Source organism: Macaca mulatta, chromosome 1 (assembly GCF_049350105.2).
Source record: "Macaca mulatta isolate MMU2019108-1 chromosome 1, T2T-MMU8v2.0, whole genome shotgun sequence".
Taxonomy (NCBI): domain Eukaryota; kingdom Metazoa; phylum Chordata; class Mammalia; order Primates; family Cercopithecidae; genus Macaca; species Macaca mulatta.
The window spans coordinates 106,204,018-106,226,154 of NC_133406.1; the positions used below are offsets into that span (position 1 = coordinate 106,204,018).

Genomic DNA, 22,137 nt, shown 5'->3' on the forward strand with positions numbered 1-22,137 from the left:
TGCATATTGAGTTCCTTCCTGCCCTATATTGTTTCAGGTGGAATGGAGGATACAAATAAAGAATAAGGTACAGGGCCTACCTTCATGGAATTTGCAATCAAAGTGGGACTTCTACATCTTACTAGGTAGAAAAATATAATATTTAAAGAAACACATTATAATCAAGGAACTGCTACTAGAATTCCTCTTCGAAAAGGAATCATATTTGTTTAGGATAGTACCTTAATAAATGCTAGAAGGCAGGTGGAGACCCCCGAGGAATCTGGGTGTGGGTTGGATGGCTCTGTATGAGAATGGAGGAAGATGATGCTTGTGCAGAAATGGGAAGAGAAAGAGAGGGTCTGAGCCTGCTGGGTGGTGAAAGCTGCCTGGTTCACAATGGAATTTGCTTCCTGGGAGCCTTCAATCTTCAGTAGAGAGCTTAAGCCCACAAAATTACTGGTGTAGGTTTTTTAAAAAAAGTTTTTTGGTTTGTTTGTGGAAACGGATCATATTAGTCTGTTCTCATCCTGCCAATAAAGACATATTTGAGACTGGAGGATTTATAAATGAAAGAAGTTTAATTGGCTCACAGTTCCACATGACTGGGGAGTCCTCACAATCGTAGTTGAAGGTGAATGAGGAGCAAAATCACGTCTTACATGGCAGCAGGCAAGATAACTTGTGCAGGGGAGCTCCATTTATAAAACCATCAGATCGTGTGAGACTTATTCACTACCGTGAGAACAACACAGGAGAACCACCCCATGTTTCAATTATCTCCACCTGGCCCCACCCTTGACACATGGGGATTATTACAATTCAAGGTGAGATTTGGGTGGGGGCATGGCCAAACCATATCACTGACGAAAGGACTAAACTTTGCACCCAAGGAAGCACAGAGTAGAGCTAGCAGAGTTATACGAGCAAAGACTTAGAGAACCACAAGGAAATTACTTCCAGAAATTATAGAAATCACGTGCAGCTTGACCTGAACAAACTGTAATAGTAGCACTTTTTTCATATTTATCCAAATTCCTAAGAGCATGGAGTCTCTGACATTTGATTTCCACGTAAATATAATTAGAAAATAGCAACAAATGGATGAGCATCAAGTGTAAAAATACTTGGGCCTACTATACAGATAGGGAAACTAAGTCATAAGTAAAGAACAGATGGGACTGAATCATCTCTGGACACCGGTGAAGAGACTCCTTTGGACTTGAGATCAAACTCATTTTCTTGTCTTTCCAATCAATCAACAAGAATTTACTGAGACTCTATTATGTACTGAGTACTAAGAGAGCTGTTAAAGTAGTGTAAGAGATGTTCTCTGGCCTCCTAGAACCTAGCAACTATTTGGAGAATTGAGGCTAGCAGAAGTAATCGACACTTACTGACCACATGATGGATTCCAGACATTGCTCTGGGCATTTTCCATACATTACTGCATGGGTTTCTCAGAACAACACTGTGAACTTATTGTTATGCTCATTTTACAGATGAGGAAGTTGAAGCCACAGAGGGTATGAGTAGCTCATCTGTAGTCACAGAGCTATCAAGTGGTAGACCCACAATATGAACCTATCTATCTGGCTCCAAATAACATCACTGAAAATGGTCTCCATGGTAAAGATGATGTTGCCAAAACTCAGGTTCTAGGATACATGACATAAACCACTGGTGCCGCAGCAGTCCAAGGGAGAGGGAAGAACAAGAGCTGGGATGGTCAGGAAAGGTGACAGAAAGAAAGGAAGATTGGCCTGGGCATCAAGGCTGGGCAGGCATGGTGGACAGCTTAGGGTGCAGCAGGAAGGAGAGTATGGGGTGTAGCCTAGGGCCAGGAATGAGCATGCACTGGATGGAGGATGATAAAGGATGGGTTGGCTGCTCAGAGGGCTTTTGACTGAAAAGGTTTGAGTCAAAAGAGCTTTGACATCACATCACTACTGCCTTCTTTATGGGGACCCCATCTCCAGAGGCTAAAGCACAAACCACAAAATCTGTAGTTCCCATCTTATTCAGCTCTGCTACTGACTTTTTCTATGATTCTAGATACTCCTGTCTGAGTCTCAGTGTCCTCAAAATAAAATTAGTGCATTGGGTGAAATAAGCACTATATTATAATTCCCTTAAGGTTAAAAAGTCTATTGTTTTTATTTGTATCCAAAGATTAGAAAAAAAACTAGAATTTATAAAATATTTTTCAGGACCATGGCCAACTTGTCTCTCAGATCTAGATGGACTGGCAGATGCTTGTCATAGGACAAAGGTAGCAGATTGCCTTCATCCTCTTAAGACCCTAGAAAAGATAGAGAGGGCTGGCGTTCTCATCCTGAAGCCTTGGTGCCGCGCCCAGTCATCGTTAGTTCCTGTGAGTTGGTGGGCAGCAGAGCAACCAACATCAGGCGCGAGGGACAGGAGGCTGACTCGCCAGGCATTACTGATGCAGTTTTGTCATATTATTTTCCAGTTCAGAGGTACTACTTTGTCTGTTGGTTTTATTTTTTTAATCTCAAGTGAAATTGGAGAGAAATATTATCTTTTAAAATGATATAAATGGTGGTGGTGTTTCTTCTCAAATCAACTGTTGTATTGGAAGTTCCCAAAGTATCTATGATAGAAGAAGAAAGAGGAACTAGTCAAAATAGTAAGTGCTACTATAATGGTTTGCTGAATCAGTTCCATAGGCTGATGAAACACAAAGTTCAGGCTATTGGCTTTCCTTCTTATCCTAGTATTAGAGTGATTTCTCCAGTGGTTCCTGGTGTCAATATCATAAACCTTGAATGGATCAATCTCTCTCAAACACACACACACACGCACACACACACACTCCTGTGCAGAGGGTTCTCAGTGACCATAAGTCACTCAGAGTGGAGCTGCTCCTTCCTCCAGCATCAACAATGATTCCAAATGTCATGCTTTATACAAATTCAGAACTCTCTGCCTGTCCCTTAACTTTTTTTTAATTAGAGCATATGACTGTTGAAGTTGGTATCTGGCAAAATTAAAACATTTAATTTAGGGGACAGAACCTATAACCAAGGTGTTTGCAAAGTCAGTTCAGTAAGATTCCTTGGGCTAACTTGATGTATGAAAGGCCCAAGGAGAAAAAGAAACTTTTCAAACCCAGAAGACAACTTCTGGTCAGCTATCAGGCTGGAGACCCCTTTGGATCTTGTGGGATGCATTTTATGAATTCATTGAGACCGTCTATATCTTTGGTCGACTCTGTAAACATCTGATTGTGTTTGACACTTACTGACCACATGATGGATTCCAGACATTGCTCTGGGCATTTTCCATACATTACTGCATGGGTTTCTCAGAACAACACTGTGAACTTATTGTTATGCTCATTTTACAGATGAGGAAGTTGAAGCCACAGAGGGTATGAGTAGCTCATCTGTAGTCACAGAGCTATCAAGTGGTAGACCCACAATATGAACCTATCTATCTGGCTCCAAATAACCTCACTGAAAATGGTCTCCATGGTAAAGATGATGTTGCCAAAACTCAGGTTCTAGGATACATGACATAAACCACTGGTGCTGCAGCAGTCCAAGGGAGAGGGAAGAACAAGAGCTGGGATGGTCAGGAAAGGTGACAGAAAGAAAGGAAGATTGGCCTGGGCATCAAGGCTGGGCAGGCATGGTGGACAGCTTAGGGTGCAGCAGGAAGGAGAGTATGGAGTGTAGCCTGGGGCCACCATGAATCAGTTCCATAGGCTGATGAAACACAAAGTTCAGGCTATTGGCCACCATGATTCTGTTCCTTTGGAACCCAACGATTTTTCTTTCAATTTCTGCCCCACAAATTCATCACAGGTTCAACAACAAGCAGGCTTATTCCACAATCATCCTCATAAGTTTCCCTTACACATTAATGTTAGCATCTGGTGTTACTCTATTTAGAACCTTAGTGCGAATATTCTACTTAGAACTCTAGTGCTTCAGCTTGGTCCCCACTGTTTCATTACCCTGGTGTAACTTTTCCCAAGCCCATAAGTCTCTCTGACTCTCCAAGAATTCTGTCTTTAGTATTCACCCACATTTCTACTCCTAAATCAAGCTCTAGTTCTCGAGGTTCTCCAGGCTGTTTTCCTTCTCCATAAAATGGGAGTAATGAGTGTACCTACCTTGTAAGATTATTGTGAGGATTAAATATGTCAGTATACGTGATGCACTAAAAATATGTGGCCCATTGCAAATGTTCAATAATTGTTCATTATTATCTTATTGAGCTACATGTCTTGTTTACTGGGGGCAATAGTTCTCATTCACTGTTTTTCAAAGTGTTGCTCCTAGTTCAAAAGAATTTGATAAAGTGGGTAAAGGAGAGAAAGCAATACAAGTTTTCTTTCTGATTTTGAGCCTTGATGATTAGTTCTCAGGCTAATTTTAAACATGAAGATGATTTAGAGGAAAGACTAAATACTTTCCATTCAGTTCAGGTCTGCTGGGTTCAACACAGTTATTTTCATGAAAGGACAGCAATAGCACTATTGTGTTTATTTTTAAAATAGATAAGTAAATCTTTCTTCCTCCCAGGGTCTCATGAGAATAGTGTGAATTCACAGGGACGGCACATGGAACCATTATGTTCTCTTTACCCAAAATGGATACAGGACACATTAGCAATCTTAAGATGGAGAAACTGGGCAGAGAGATTGACTTAGGAGAGATGAAGATAATTTAATTTTAGATATGTGGTAGTTGAGTTAAAAATAAAGCATTTGGATAGAAAAATCTTTATGAAATTAAGAATGTGAAAGTATAGTGAAAGAAATTAGAATAAGAAAACAGACACAAAAATTTTCAGTGGTCTAAAGCTGATCTCTAAAACCATGAAAACAAACATCTCCCTTGGGAGAGAATGCAGAAATAGAACATGAGGCTCCGTTATCCCACTTTCATGTAGGATGTTTTTAAGCTCAGAATACTTTTGAGATTGCTCTTTGACTTCTTTTTTTTTTCCAGAAACAAAGCCATGGGCAATGTATGCTGGGCTGTTAGGGGGTGCCATCATGATTCTCATCATGGTGGTAATACTACAGTTGAGAAAAAGAGGTAGGTGTCTGGCAATAAAGAGATTCTTATCACACTCTCTGTGGTAAGCAGGGGACCTCTCCCCACAGGCTCGGACTTGCTCTCACCACTTTGGTTTTCTGCATGGGGCCACCTTTGCAAAAATAGTAGATAAACATATCCTGGGACCTTGCTTATTTCAGTCTAATTCAACATGCCTTGATCCCCTCTACTAGGCTATGGAGAGAAATAGAAGAGCCACAGGTTTCTAATGTGAGAGACATTATTCATATAATTTCAGTTTAGTGTGACTAGCACTGCTGTCAAGGTAATGCTGAAGAAATGTACAAGAGGTTTAAGAGTATTCACTGGGAACAGAATTCAGAAAATTCTTGGATCTCATCCAAAAAGTCACCAAGGTTAGAATGAAACCAATAAGGCACAATTATTCCCCTGCAGTTTAAGTGCCTAGAGGTACCATCCCCTGTCCTCTCTTCCAAATGTCCCTATGATTCAATATCTCAGGGCACTGTGCTCCCCTCAGCCACCTTGACTACTACCAACTAATACTGGAGTCAAAATGTCCTGACCCAAGACCAGGACAGATGCCCTGGCTGCCTTCCGATGGTAAAATAGAACTTGGTCCTCAGAACACTGAGCTGATGACTGATTTCATTCTCAAGTAGATCAATGTCATCTACATGCAACCTTCTTAGAAAAGCCCTTACCTCAGCACTCTGATGTTGGTTTTGCTTATATAAAAAAATCTAGATCATAGCACAGCGACCTACTTGTGTCTCATTTCCTCCATCTAAGAGTTAGCCAGGCAGGAGGGATGCATGATTCAGATAGAAATTAGGTTGACAGCCTATCGGGCTGGGGGTAGGGCAATTACATTTAGCTTGTACTATAAGGAAATAGTGAGATTTTTGGATGTTCAGGATGAGAAAACTGAACTGAACTTATCCACATTACCTACCTAGCAAAATTGCTGGGATCCTACACCATACTCTTTCCTCAACTACACTTGGCTTATCACATGGTTATGCTCTAAGGGAATAGTTCTCCCCATCCCACACTTCCCCACTACCTTTCCCAACACACATACCCATCCTCACCTCATCCCCATTTACCATTTGTCCCTCGTAAGTTAGCAACACACAAAACTCTGCCTCCAACTTGTGGTAAAATTTATATTTAGTTGCTGTACCTTTCACAAAACCTTGCTAAAGAAATTTTATTGGCAGCTTCTAATGATATAATCATCAGAATGCAGCCTGATGCTGAAGGCTTTTCAATGGACTCTTTGGCAATTTCATGTCCAGGAGAATACATTGATTAAGAATATGGGTATAGGCATTAAATAAACTTACATTCAGATGTAGATTTTGCTACTGACAAGCTGTGTGATCAAATGACTTAACTTCTCATCTGCAAAATGGGGGTAATATTATGTATTTCATGGTATTGTGGTGAAGATTGGTATCAATACACGGAAAACACTGAACACAGTGGTTCCCATTGATGGGTGATAGATAGATAGATAGATAGATAGATAGATAGATAGATAGATAGACAGACAAATCTCTTAGTGTAGATGAGTTAAAATGGCAATGTTTAAGTGCTATGACCAGGAGAGGCTGCACTAGAAGCATCTGGAAACAATACCTAGAACAGATTTAAAATATTTTAAATCATGGTAACATAAGACTTACGCTTCAGGTAAGAACTGAAAAGGATATTAGATACTCTACACCCTCATGTTTCAGTTATGGTAAGAGAAAAGACCCACTGAGATGATGTGATTTGTCCAATGCCATGCAGCTTATGATGGCTACAATGTAGATGTTCTAATTTTAAGGCCAAGACTTATTCATTAGAGCCCTAAGACCTTGGCAACTTGTAGTTGAGTTGAGCTTACTCCTAAAAACCTGTTCTTGCACTGGGGAAAATAATCTGAGACTAAATTATCTTGGTCCAATGATCCTTTTAAGCAGCAACAATCAACCTCACCACTTCCATCTGTCTGACCATTTAGGACTGTCCTCCCACTTCTACATTTGAGTCTGAGCTGACCTGCAATACTGAAAGTCTTTGAGGACTGTAGTCTGTTCTCTACTCTATTTGTAGCCACTACAGCACCTAGGAGAGTGCTGGGCAGGCATGTCTTACTTTGCAAACACTTGAAAGGACTAACTTGCACCTCCTCTGCTACCTCCAACTGCTTCTTGAGTCCTCCCCTCCATTTTACACACACACACACACACACACACACACACACACACACACACACTCCTCAGTCAGAATCAACTCTGACCAAAAAGTGAAGTTGAAACCACTAGGCACACCGTACTCATACCCAGGCAAAAAAAATCCCATGTTGACTTTCCTTGAATTCCTGGAACTTCATCAGTGGCTGCCCCACATTTCCTCCCCAAGACTCCCCACACCCTCACGCAGCACATTCCACCATGCTCACCACATACACACTGGGCCTTTCCCTTCCAAAGAAAAATGTGCCTCTCCTAAAAATGCTATTTCCTCAGAGACGTGCCTTTTTTTTTTCCTTTTTTTTTTTTTTTTTTGAGACAGATTCTTGCTCTGTCACTCAGGCTGGAGTGCAATGGCATGATCTCGGCTCACTGCAGCCTCTGTCTCCTGGGCTCAATCAGTTCTTCTGTGTCAGCCTCCTGAGTAGCTGGAATTATAGGTGCGTGCCACACGCCTGGCTAATTTTTGTATTTTTAGTAGAGACAGGGTTTCCTCATGTTGGCCAGGCTGGTCTTGAACTCCTGACCTCGTGATCTGCCCACCTCAGCCTCCCATAGTGCTGGGATTACAGGCATGAGCCACTGTGCCCAGCCCAGTTTTTTAAGAGAATAAATTAACTGGTGTTAAAATAAGTCTATCCTAAAGGCTGTGATTTCCTCTGGGTCTAGCCTCCATTGCTTCTGCTTGGACTTTGCCCATAATAAACCTCCATGGTTCAGTTTGCCACTTTCTCACCATCCTTACTGCCGCATGATGTATATAAAGGATACTGTGCAACTTTAGAAAGAATGAGATAGGTCTACTGTGCCAGCATGAAAAGTGTCAAGACATTTTTGTTTGTTCGTTTTGTGTTTTTGTTTTTTGAGACGGAGTCTCACTGTTGCCCAGGCTGGAGTGCAGTGGCGCGATCTTGGCTCACTGCAAGCTCCACCTCCCGGGCTCATGCCATTCTCCTGCCTCAGCCTCCCGAGTAGCTGGGACTACAGGCACCCGCCACCACACCCGGCTAATTTTTTATATTTTTAGTAAAGACGGGGTTTCACCATGTTAGCCAGGATGGTCTCGATCTCCTGACCTCGTGATCCGCCCGCCTCGGCCTCCCAAAGTGCTGGGATTACAGGCGTGAGCCACTGCGCCTGGCCTAGCGTCAAGACATTTTAAGTGCAAAGATCAAGTTACAGAGAAGTGTGTGCAGAATGACACCATTTGTGCGAAAAAAAAAAAGCCTATATAAGTATAGCAAATATCCAGAACTGCATTGTCTAATATGGTAGTCACTCGCCACATGTGGCTTTTTAAATTTAAATTAATTTGAATTAAATAAAATTTAAAATTCAGTGGCATTAGTCACAGTTAAGGTGCTCCATAGCCCTGTGTCTGTAAGCTGTATTAGACATTGCAGATATGGAACATTTCCATCATCTCAGAAAGTTCTGTTGCACAGAGCTGATCTACAGGGATATACATCAAATGTTTAAAAATGGTTTCTTCTCTTTTTTCCCCACTTCTTTTCACAGGTATTGAGAAATATGGTTTCTTTTGGGAATGAAATTGGGTTGGTTAATGGGGGAAGGGGATTTATACTTTTTATATATTTCTTCACAATTTTTATTTTATGATGAGAATAAATTACTCCTATAATTTAAAAAGAAAGCTTTTTAAAATTGGCTAACAATTAAAATGTTCTGCAACTTATTAATTTCCAGAGACCCTAGGCCCTGAGCAAAATTTCCAGAGGCTGGGCAACAGAATGACATTGTTGCTTTATTTTCTAAACAGTCCCAGTTGGAACATCCCTCTTACATGTCCCCCCACCCTTACCTCCCACACATCAATTCCCCCAGAAATAGGAAGGTGAGAAAGCTGCGAGTGAAGCAACATACTACCAGTTGGAAAATATAAAACAGGTATAAACAACTAGCCCTGCCCTCAAAGAACTTGGAATCCTATTAGGAGACCAGATACGCACATTGAACAACAGAGATTAAAGTAATTGAATGGGACACCAATGAGAAAAACACCTAATGCATATTGGGCATTTGTTATGCATCAAGCAATATTCTAAACACTTTACAAGTGGTATCTCATTTAATTATCACAACAGCCCCACAAGGCAGGTATTTCAAATCCCATTTCACAGATAGGCCGAGAGTGATCAAGTAACTAACCTAAGACAATACGACAAATATGCAGGCAGGTTGGGACTCAGGGCTTTGTTTCTATTGTACCCTTGGGGAAAGTGGGTATGCAAAGGACAGTAAAGACCAGACAGGTCTGAGTAAGGAGCTCCTGCTGGGGACCAGAGGGAGATAACCATTATGGTTTCTTTTCACCAGGTAAAACGGACCATTACCAGACAACAGTGGAAAAAAAAAGCCTTACAATCTATGCCCAAGTCCAGAAACCAGGTGTAAGTTCTATATTTTGTTTGACATGAACCTGTCCTCTTTCCTATAGGATTCCTGGCCAGTCTACCTTGCTTGTTGAACATTCACAGTTTTCCATCCAGAGCAGAGGAAAGTAGGGAACAGGAGTCAAGAACAAGAGTTCTTGTAAAGGTCACTAATAATGGGTAACACTGGATAATTTTCTGGTCATGTTTCTTCATAGCAAAAAAATGAAGAAGCTGGAAATAAATACTGTATGTATGTATCTTTCCAGCTCTGGCATTCTAGGAGCCTAGGGTTCCATGTTACTCAATTATTTCCTTTTCTAGGGAAAACAGTGCAGGCTTGAGGAGAGAGGAGAAGGTTTGGAAAAGCTATTGTGTGACATGTTGTACTGATCCAAGTTTAGGCATTTACAAAGTGCAGAGGTGACAAGGAAGGTGGGATCTTCAAAATTCTAGCTAGAGTGTGGTTAAAGAGATGAAAGATGATATATAGACTGGAGATGGAAGAAAGCATTGTTGATAGAGTGATCATCGGACTAAGAAGTGAAGGATGGAAAAACTGGATACATGGTGAAGTTGAAAAGCAGATATGGTAGAAGGAAGGGATAGAGACACTAAAAGCATCATGGTTAGATGTAGAGACACTGTTGTTTTTCAACATGAAGGCAATTCTTGGTATTGTATAGGCCAGAATCTGGCCATTTGGGGTGTAGGAAGAGGCAAATTCTTGAGTAAAGGATGTGAAGGTAAACACGGTTTTGATTAGTACCTTAGAAAATTGCATCAAAAGATAGCAAACGCACTTCTGAGAACCAGGAGATGGACTCCTGGACAAAGTTCTTATTTCTGCTGTCCCCTAGTGGCCTGGAGGGTTTATTACACAACCCAGCTCCATCCTTCCCTCAACTAAACTCCATTTACATAGATGAGAATCCCAAGAGTAACCCTTTCCCCCCATGCTCTCATCTGCATATTTAGGTAACCAGGTTCATCTTTACCATAGTGTCTTCCCTCACTACTCTATCCTATGCTGCTAGCATCCCTCTTTTTTACTGTGAAGCATGACATATGGTAGTCACTAGCCACATGTAGGTTTCTAAATTTAAATTAATTTGAATTAAATAAAATTTAAAATTCAGTGGCATTCATCAGTTCAGGACTGTCCTCCAGTTCTACATTTGAGTCTGAGCTGACCTGCAAGACTAAAAGTCTTTGAGGACTGGAGTCTGTTCTCTACTCTATTTGTAGCCACTACAGCACCTAGGAGAGCACTGGGCAGGCATGTCTTACTTTGCAAACACTTGAGGGGACTAACTTGCACCTCCTCTGCTACCTCCAACTGCTTCTAATCACACTTTGAGTCCTCTCCTCCATTTTACACACACACACACACACACACACACTCACACACACACACACTCACACACACACACTCACGCATATGCACTCCTCAGTCAGGATCAACTCTGACCAAAAAAGTACAAAACACATTAATGTCAGCTCACTGAATTACCCTTAAGTGCATATCTCAATATTTGATAAAGCAAGTCTTCCTAATTTGTTTTTCTGCAAAAATTTTTGGCTATTCTTGTTCCTTTGTACTTTCATATGTATTTTAGAATCAACTTATTAAGTACCATAAAAAGAAAAAAATTTATTAGAATTGTATTGAGTCTACAGATCTATATGAGGAGAAATTACATTTTTCAGTATTGCCCGTTTTTTTGTTTTGTTTTGTTTTGTGTGTTTGTTTGTTTTACAGAGTCTTGCTTTATCGGCCAGGCTGGAGTGCGGTGGTGTGATTTGGGCTCACTGCAACCTCCGCCTCCTGGGTTCAAGTAATTCTCCTGCCTCAGCCTCCTGAGCAGCTGAGATTACAGGCACCTGCCACCACACCCAGCTCATTTTTGTATCTTTAGTAGAGATGGGGTTTCCCCATGTTCGCCAGGCTGGTCTCAAACTCCTGACCTCAAGTGATCCGCCCACCTTAGCCTCCCAAAGTGCTGGGATTACCGATGTGAGCCACTGTGCCTGGCCTCAGTATTGAGTCTTCTAATACCATAAAACTACCACTCAGATCAAAGACTAGAACATTGCCCATACTTCCTGAAGGCCTCCTGTGCCACTTCCCAGTCATTACTTCCTCTCTCCTCCCCAAAGATAACCACTATCCTGACTTCTAGAAATATAGTTTAGCTTTTTCCTTTTTTATCTTCGACCTTTATAAAAATTGAATTCTTTATTCTTTTTTCTCTCATGTCTGATTTATTTTGCTCAATATTATCTTTATGAGATTCACACATGTCTTTGAATTTAGATATAATGCATGCTTTTTCATTGCTTCATAGAATATAAATGTATGAGTATACTAGAGTTTATTTATCCAGTTGACTGTTGATGGACATGTGGGTTATTTCCAGGTTGAAGCTATTATGAAAGTTGCAGCTGTGAACAGTCATATGCAAGCCGTTAAGTGGATATGTGCAAATATTTTTGTTGAATATATACCTAGATATACCTAAAAGTCGAATTACTGAATCATAGAGTATGCATATCTCCAAATTGACTAGATAAGGCCGAGCTGTTTTGTAAGTGGGTGTATCCATTTACTTCTCTATCAGCTACATATGAGAGTCTCAATTGCTATGCTTTATTTATTTATTTATTTATTTATTTATTTATTTATTTTTGAAACAGAGTTTCACTCTGTTGCCTAGGCTGGAGCAGCAGTGGCAGGATCTTAGCTCACTGCAACCTCTGCCTCCTGGGTTCAAGCCATTCTCCTGTCTCAGCCTCCCAAGTCGCTGGGATTACAGGTGGGTGCCACCACACCCGGCTCATTTTTGTATTTTTAGTAGAGACAGGGTTTCACCATGTTGGCCAGGGTGGTCTGGAACTCCTGATCTCAGGCGATCTGACTGCCTCGGCCTCCCAAAGTGCTGGGATTACAGGCATGAGCCCCTGCTCTCGGCCTCAATCGCTCTGCATTCTAATGAAAACTTGGTATTAACAGTCTAATTTTAGTCCTACTGTTGGATGTGTCTTATTATACTTTTATTCCACATCTCTCTAATTATTAAGGAAGTTGAGCAACTTTTCATATGTTTATTGGCCATATTAAACTTTTTTCTTAAAGTGCACATTTAATCTCTTGCCCATTTTCCTTTGAAGTTTAGTCTTTCTTCTATGGACTAGCATATGCTTTTCATATATTTTGGATATGCTCCCTTTGGCAGATATGTCAGCAAATACCTTCACCTATCTGTGGCTTGCCTTTGAAATTTCTCAGAGATACCTATTGGTAAAGAGAAGGTCTTAATTTTGTTGCAGACCAATTTAGTCTAGTCCTTTTCAAGCATTACTGGATTTGATTTGCTAGTATTTTGTGAAGAGTTTTGTTTTCCACTTATGTTTCTGAGTGAAATTGGCCTGTAATTCTCTTGCGTAATGCCTTTTTTTTTAAGAAGGCACTGCAGTGGCTGGTATATAGCATTCTTGTGAATATATCTAACTGGGATACAAGTTGAGGTAGAAATATTTAAAATATCCTTAAAAAATAAGTAACAGAGTTCTTCCTGGGCTCTTCTTTAATCACAAGCCTCAGATGGATCCCAAAATGACAAAGAGCTACTCTACCTAATACCCACATCATGGTAAAGTTGGTCACTCTCCTGTTAAAAATTCAGACTTTAAGAACTGGAAGGGACCTGGGGAGTCATGCCTAACGAGTGGGGTTTTGATATAAAGATTTGTGCTAATTCACATGATGAGTTGGGGTATGTGTTAGTTTCCTAGGGCTGCCGTAACAAATTACTAGAAACTTGGTGGCTTAAAACAACAGAAATTTATACTCTAACAGTTCTGGAGATCAGAAGTCCAAAATAAGGAGCCACATCCTCAGGGCCACACTCCCTCTGGAGGCTTTAGGAGAAAATCCTCTGCCTTTTCCAGCATCTGGTGGCTCCAGGCTATCCGTGGCATTTGTTGGCTTATAGTTGTTTATCTGCAATTTTTGCCTTCATCTTCACATAACCTCCCTCTCTGTGTCTTCTTTTTTTCCATCGCTTGTAAGGACACTCATCGTCAGACTTAGGATCTATTCTAATCCAGGATGACCTCATTTTGAAATCCTTATCTTGACATCTGTGAAGACCTTTATTCAAATAGTCACATTTTGAGATTCTGGGTGGACATATCTTTTGGGGCCACAGTTCAACCCACTACAGGGTGCATTTCCTTTCTATCATTCTTTGGGATTTGGGGGTAGAATTGGTCTTATTTCTCCCCTTAAATATTTGGTAGAAATTGCTAGTAAAGCTATCTGAGACTGGGGTTTCTTTGGTGGAAATTTTTTTAAGTTATATTTTTATTATTCAATTTTCTCCTCTACATATTAGTGAATAAGTTTTTTCTGTCTTTTTAGTGGCTACCCTAGAAATTGTAAAATATGTCTTTGACTTACCAAAGTCTAATGTTTACTTCTCTCCTGCATATTATGTTAAGTCCACAATAATTTCACCTCTTGATTTATGTGGCTGTTTTGTCATTATTTGAAGTTCATATATATTTTAGACATAAAAGACATAATTATTATTGTTTTATATACAAAATACATAATTAGACTTACCCACATTCTCACAATTTTCTTTGTTCATATTTGCAATGTCTTTATTATGTCATTATAAAGACTGTAAGAACGTAGACAATTATTTAAAAACTAACAATGCCTTTAGTCTTTTTGGAATGGTTATAAAATAATCTTATAAAGAATATAATAACATGAAAATCACTTAACAAATGTTTACTGTGGGCTAGGAACTCTTCTAGGACTTATCAGAGCTACTGTCTTGCAGAATTAATTCCAGGGGCCACCATTCACAAAAGTTATGAGAAAATAATGCCCCTGGAGTTGCCTGTAAATGATGTTCCCTAAAGATGTACAAATCAGTGATCCTAACAGAAGACGACAAGATACAAAAACATACTAACTTTATGTTTAAAATAATCCCCTATGCCTGGATAAAGATCCTGAAGCCAACATTTAAGCACACACATAGTCTTAATAGGACGATGGGCGATTTCTTTTACATATTTTTGTCTTTTCTAAAACTTCTGAATTAATGTTAAAAATGTAAGTTTATTTGCCTTCTTCCTTCTGCCTCTAGGTCAGGTCATGCTCAAGTTCTCCCAAACAGGAAGACCAGCAGAGGTTGCATGTGTTGTTCATAGCCTCTTAATCTATCTCATTACTGCAAGAAATTCTTCCTTAAACTCAAAATTTCTTCAAAATGTATTTAAGAATTATATGGGATCTTGAAAGTCATCTATTTGAACCACCCAATCACTGTTTGAATTATCTGCTACAACATTACTTCCAAAGTGTTGCCTAGCTCCTTTTTACTGAAATATAGTTTGTGAACAAGCAGCATTTGCATCACCTGGGACTTCATTAGAAATGCAGAATCAGGCCCTGCCCCAGATCTTCTGAAGTAGAATCAACCCTTTAGCAAGATCCCCAAGTAATTCATATGCATAATAAAAGTTAGCAGCACTGGTTTAGACCATGCCCAAGCACTTAAAACTATAGGAGTTCATTGCCTGTCAAGGCAATTTATCCCTCATTTGAGCATCTTTTACTATCAGAAAGATCTTCATTATATTGAACCAAAGTATTTCCCCCAAATCCTAATCTTTGTTTAAACCTGAAACACTTTACAGGCAAATCAAATTCCTTTTCTGTATGGCAATTCATCAAATATATGAAGAGAAAAATTATGTCCCATCCCTTTTTCCTCCAATAAACTTTCCTAATTCTTTAACCCTTCCATCACATAACAAAATTCCAAGCTTTCTCGCATCAAAACACAAGTGGTGTGGTTTCAAGTCTGGCTCTATACCCAGGGAGAGTGGACAGCAGCATTATCCCATAACCAGTGTCCCCGAAAAGTGTTGAATTAATGACTTCCCTATTATAAGTGATGGCATCCACATCTTACAAGGATGTGGTCTCAATTTACTTTGAAGTCTTTGTCCAGGTATTGTGGGTTTTAATTTTTTCAAAGTAACATCAACAAATATCAACTGAAGGGTTTATTTTTATGCGTCCCACACTGTTCTGTGGGGAATACAAAACTATATAGCTTATTTCTCAAGGAATGTGTAGACTGGAGAAACAACACATAAATATATCAGAATGTTTTAAATATAGCATAGAGTACCATAATGTATAAATTAGACTTTAAATACCTGAGGAATTTAGGTAAGGGATAGGTCATTATAAGTTGAGGTGACCAAAGAAGAATAGTGATAGGACATGTACCTTAAGTTAAAAGAGCTTAAGGTAGGGGACTCCTGGCTTTGACACTTCTTGCATGTACACATTAGGAAAACATTTGATCTTTCTGAGCTGTAGCTTCATCCTCGGTGAAGTGTGAGGAACAGTATTTAACACATAGAGTGGTTGTGAGACAAATGAGAAGACATATGTGAGGAGGAGGAAGAGTAGGAATGGCAGTGTGGGATGCAAGAACTCCGCATGTAGCCGGTGATATGAGTGAGATGGACTAAATGCTGTTGCTATTCTGTCCCCTCCAGCTGCTCCTGTAAGAGCCACACCAATTTCAGTTTCTTTTGAGGAAGACATTTAAAACATCTGGGAAGCATTAACAATGGATGAGGCTGCCTTGGGAGGTTGTGCACTCCAAGACACCACTTGGGGAGTCCAAGCAAAGCCTGGGGAATTGAGTTCCAGAGAATTTGAGGGAGAATTCCCACCTGAGAAGGAGGTTGAACCAAATGACTCAAAGGAATGTTCTGCCTCAAGGCTTCTTGAGTCTGTGCTTCTCCATCAGAGAGATGGATGAGAACTAGCTCTCTCTGTTCAGCTAATCTGCTTTCTTTGCTTCTCTCGTAGCCTCTTCAGAAGAAACTTGACCCCTTCCCAGCTCAGGACCCTTGCACCACCATATATGTTGCTGCCACAGAGCCTGTCCCAGAGTCTGTCCAGGTGAGGCATCTCTCTGCCTACTCTCTGTAGAGGGGGAATATATGGAGGAGGGGAAAAGGAGGAAGTTTTGTTTTGTTTGTTTGTTTTTTAAGATGGGAGGAGGGAGAGGATCAGGAAAAAATAGCTATTGGGCAATAGGCTTAATACCTGGGTGACAAAATAATGTGTACGACAAATCCCCATGACACAAGTTTACCTGTGTAACAAACCTGCACATGTACGCCTGAACTTAAAAGTAAAAAAAAAAATTTAAAAACTAAAACAAAAACAAATTAAATGAAACACATTGATGAGTCCTGGACCGGGGAAGGTAGGCCACAGCATGCAGGCAAAAAAGAGTCTCTGTGGCCTTGGTTTTCCATTTCCATGAAACCCCCAACACCTGCTCACATGGGGCCACTGCTCACTCCCTGCTGGCCAGTGTTTCTCTGAGAGTTGTCCAAGGACCACATTAGAATCAGCTGGCGTACTTGTTAAAAATAAAGATTCCTAGGGCCTTCCATCTAGGATTCTGTTAAATGAAAATGTCTATGGAGAGTGGCCAGGGACCTACATATTAAAAAACCCACACACCAGGTAATTCTGATACACACTCAAGTTTAGGAACAGCAGCTGGAGTCCAGAAGTTCTCAACTCCAGCTACAAAGTGGAATCACCAGGGAAGCACTGTAAAAATGCTCAAGCCTAGACTCTGTCCAGCCCCACTTAATCAGAATATTTAGGGGTGGAGCTCTGCATAGGTGTTAAACCTAGAAGAGAATATGAGGTGCAGCTCAAAATGAGACTTGCCTGTTCTACCCTATCGCAAGATCAGCAGGGACTAAGTTTACTTGTGACAGGAATCTTTCCTTTGCTGAATGAACAGAAATAAATTCTGGGCTGAAAGCTTTGGTCCACTTGGGCTGTTTCAGAAGAGAGCCCAGGGTTATAGAGGCACAAAGGTCACACAAATGCCTGCATCCACCTTATTTTTCAAAGCTCTTACCACCCACACACCTACCCAGAAGTGCCTGGGCAGATGCCCTATTTCAAGATGAAATCCATCTTCAACTTGAGATACATTCTCAGTACACTGTCATATCTAAGAGGGAAGTAAAAATATAAACCTGACTTCAAAAGCTTCAAAAAATATATAGATTTTTAATGAAATTTACTTAAGGACAAAACCAATATGCTATAGTTAACACTTTATGGAAAAACCCCTTAAATTCCCATTCTCTTTTATTTGTTTCTTTGACATGAGAGATCTTTGCGCATAACCCTCTTCTCCCCTTCCTCTCCCCTACCAATACCACTTTTCTCTTCTCCCTTTGAGTCCTGCTAGACTTTTTAAAAACTCAATAATTTACAGCTCTCTTGGCTTCCCCAGATTGTGATCCATGCCTAACAGCAAAACAAATGGTTTGCCTTACAAGGGGATGGAAGGGGAGAGGGCAAAGGGGGAGACAGGGCATTGAGTGCTGGTCCTCAGATCATGCTCCCCATAATGACATGCTTATGCTTGGAAGGGAGCTGTGGCCCTTGTTGCAGGTGGAGAAGCAGTGTGGGTACCCAAGTGCTGCCCCAACAAGGCCCTGTCTGTGACAGACCCTGCACAAGCCGTGATCTCTAAGACCCTTTCCTTTTCCTCAGCAGCGCTGTTTTCATTTGCATCCTATGAAGTGAGTATCCAGTCCCTCCCCTCACAGACTTCTGCTTTGTCCCCAGGAAACAAATTCCATCACAGTCTATGCTAGTGTGACACTTCCAGAGAGCTGATACCAAAGACCCAACAAAGGGACTTTCTGAAGGAAAATGGAAAAAACAAAATGAACACTGAACTTGGCCCCAGGCCCCAGGTTTCCTCTGACAGACATGCTACACATCTGTACCCTTCTTGGATCAACTGCCTGGTGATGTTTCTTCCACGTACATCTGTGAAATGAACAAGGAAGTGAGGCTTCCCAAGAATTTAGCTTGCTCTGCCGTGGCTGCAGGCGCAGGACAGAGCGTTACTTGATAACAGCGTTCCATCTTTGTGTTGTGGCAGATGAAATGGATAGTAATGTGAGTTCAGACTTTGGGCATCTTGCTCTTGGCTGGAACTGGATAATAAAAACCAAAGACTGAAAGCCAGGGCATCTGAGTACCTATCTCACACAGTGGACCACCAGTCACAAAGTCTGGAAAAGTTTACATTTTGGCCGTCTTTACTTTGTTCTGGGAGCTGATCATGATAACCTGCAGACCTGATCAAGCCTCTGTGCCTCAGTTTCTCTCTCAGGATAAAGATTGAATAGAGGCTGAAGGGTGAATTTCTTATTATACATAAAACACTCTGATATTATTGTATAAAAGAAGCTCAGAATATCATTATTTTATTTGCAAAACCCAGAAGCTAAACAGTCAATAAACAGAAAGAACGATTTTGAGATCTCTGAGTTTTGAACAGTGGACTGGAAACCATGTAAGAGTCTTAAAAGTCCACTTCTGTGCAAATGGCATTCAGTTTTAAAGAAAAAAGTAGCAAATGTTTGATGGTGCTGTTACAAAGGAGCTTGGAATACTAAGAGGAACTTGTCCCATGGTGATTTTTCACTTCTCAAAATGATGTTTAAATCCCAGTTCTCTGTTGATTCCCTTGAACAAACCTGGAACCTCAGCTAAGACTCTCTGTGACCAGATTCTGAACGTATTTTATATCCAGGGCTTCAAGGGGGTATTGCAGGTCAAGGTCTTTCCTTGGCACTTTCTACTCCCTGCATACCTCTCCTCACACTAAATTTATCTTCTAGTAGAAAATTAAGTTATTTTGGTCTAACAACTTCAAATCATTGAATGCTCAATAACTTATTTTGCAAGCTGCAGGCAGAAAGAGCCTTTTTTTTTTGGTAAAGTCCTATGTTTTTTCCTATTCTTTGCTTTCAGACAAGCTGTCTTCAATTTAAGCTCTTCTTGTTCTTATTGGTTCTTATATAAACTTGGCAAGTACTGTAAGAAACAGGTACTATCATACAATTGCATAATAAGGGGCACCAACTTCCCAGCTCAAAACTCAGGTCCTTACTGCCTTGTATCTTTCCTCCTTTATGTGGTCAATTCACATTGTAAGCCTGTTGCTTAGTGCATCTCGTTTCTTGGTATCAACTTCTTTAATAGAGTTCTTGGTTACAATCAACAGAAGCTGGCTTTGGCTTTTTAATGTAGAAAAGGAACCTATTGAAAAGATACTGATCGGTTTCAATAACTGCTAGAAGGTTCTGCAAAACCATGCTTTGAAAGTGAGCAGGAAAAGAGGAGACTAGGCTTTGGGGGCACAGCCAAAATTACAAAACTAGCCCAGGGATGGCCATCCTGTTCATGCACAGCCACTGTCCCCAGCACTAGGCACAGACTCTACCACTGCCTCACTGTCTCTGCTGGACTTGGAAACTTGATATTACTGTTACTGCTGCACTGTCTGCCATGAAAGTGAATTCTCCAGGATGCTTCTTCATCCTTTCATCTCTAGCTTATAATTCAAAGTCTGGAATTGAGTGGTCAATCCTAGGTCACATGTCCATGTCCTATCTCCGAGGGAGGCTGGTAATTGAATATCTGGCATTTTCCATTTTCACTTCTTATGAATGAAGGAATTCTACAAATAATAGAAGTGGGATTCAGGTGGTAGGCAGACAAAAATGCCTCACAATTATACACTATGCCACCCTTGTATAACCTTACCCTCATTCACTGTCTACTCTCAAAACTGTGGAGCTACTAATGAAGATTTGTAAACGCTAGGCTTATGAGCACCCATTCCTTTACTACAACTCAGATTGTTCTAGAAGCTCAGTTCCCAGCACTTGGGTTTTACCAGTAGCTGAATTCTAACTGATGGAAGGACAGAAACAAAGGGTGAAGGAGAGGCTTTCACTTCCAAGTATCCTGAACCCCTGCGCTCAAGACCTCACTGGGGAGGGAGTCTTTTGGGCCACCCACCAAACATCACTGGCATTATGCCTCTCACCCTAGACCATGTTTACAAGTGGGAAAACAACCCCTTCTGGTGATACATTCACCACTCTCTAGTTTCCCCCAGATGGGAAACTATGGGGAGCAGGAGCTTGCGTTTTCCTCAGGCTTAAAACAATAAGTTTTCCCCGTGTTTCCCCTCTAATGCTGTTTTCTTTTGACCAAGCATGTCTGAATTCTAGAGAAGTCAGGAGGAAAACACACCCATTCTCAGTTTGAAGGGACTGATGTTCTGAAGTACAACTGGGCATAGTCCCAGGCTCTTCAGGACGCTTCCTCCATTCACACAGCAGAGATGTAATTATTACAGGGGGTGGTGTGTGCTGGCTGAGAAGCCACTGTGAATTGATTCTTCTTCCAAAGTTTATGTTTCTACTTTTCGGAAATGAATAAATTACAACCAGTCCATCAAGGAAATTGCACTTTTGTCTTGTGTTTCCTAAAGGATTTATAACACAGTAGCATGGCATGATGTGTTTCCTGGCCTTATGTCTCCATGCCATAGTTATGAAATGCTGAAGGAGGCAGATTTGATCAGATAGGATGTGAGGTTGTCCTTTTCCTGGAGGTGGACAAGGGTTAGCTTGGCATCCCTTTCACTAAAGGTCAGGAAGCACCCTCCACATGGAGAACTATGTTGAAAGGATTGTTTAATTTTTGTCACTGCCAGAGTAATTCCCTTCCCTGAACTCTTCCAAATTCCCCTTGTGGACAAAATCTAGAGCAAGGTTTCTCAACTGCCACACTAATGACATTTGGGGCTGGATAATTGTTTTGTCATGGGGCTGTCCTGTGCACTGTAGGGTGTTTAACAGCATCCTTGGCCTCTGCCCACTGGGTTTATAGCACATGCCCTGTCCTTGATTGTGACAATCAAGTGTCTCCAAACACTACCAAATGTCCCCTGGTTGGCAAAATCTCCCCAAGTTGAGAGCCACTGATCTGGAGATATGCTGGCCCCCTGGTGAGCTTTGAGAAAACTAAATACATTTCTATATACCAAGAAGTAGTCTGTCAAAGGTGGCCACCTGGTCACTTAAGCATGGCCCAAACCTGCCAATAACAACAAAAGCTACCTAAATATTAGAATTACCTGGGTAACTTTTAAAAAATAGTGATGACCAAATCTAACCTGAAACCAAAATGAGATCTGGGTTGAGGTCTATAGAACTACAACCTTAGAGATTATGCCACAGAAAGGATTTTGTGATGAGTTTCACACACCAGCCACAAGAGGGTGATATAGCAACACGACCTACCCAACCTTAGCATCCCCACCACTTCCTTGTAGCTAAAGGATGTGGACTTAGTCACAGACTGGCTGAAACTGCGGCTGGTTTCTCAGTTCTTACAGGCTGCAAGGAGATAAGGAGGCCAATGCGGATTAACGACAGGCTCTAAAAGGTTAACTGTACTAAGTTTATTTCACAGAAGACTTCTAGTTCTACTCAATGCTTCACTCATTC

General features: G+C 40.9%; 1 protein-coding gene across 3 annotated transcripts in view; it reads left to right on the top strand.

Annotated features, from left to right (window-relative positions):
* The window catches only part of SLAMF1 (signaling lymphocytic activation molecule family member 1), a 39,523-nt gene extending 18,440 nt beyond the window's left edge, over positions 1 to 21,083 (top strand). Inside the window, exons 4-7 of one of the 3 annotated variants that reach the window (XM_001117605.5) lie at positions 4,962 to 5,051; positions 9,617 to 9,690; positions 16,586 to 16,678; positions 18,386 to 21,083. In XM_001117605.5, the coding sequence (XP_001117605.1) occupies positions 4,962 to 5,051; positions 9,617 to 9,690; positions 16,586 to 16,678; positions 18,386 to 18,436 (308 nt within the window). In that variant the 3' untranslated portion in view covers positions 18,437 to 21,083. The remainder of the gene's footprint in view (positions 1 to 4,961; positions 5,052 to 9,616; positions 9,691 to 16,585; positions 16,679 to 18,385) is intronic. The other 2 variants (XR_013396000.1, XM_077940361.1) reach the window with 2 other exon arrangements.
* Positions 21,084 to 22,137: the final 1,054 nt, after the last annotated feature.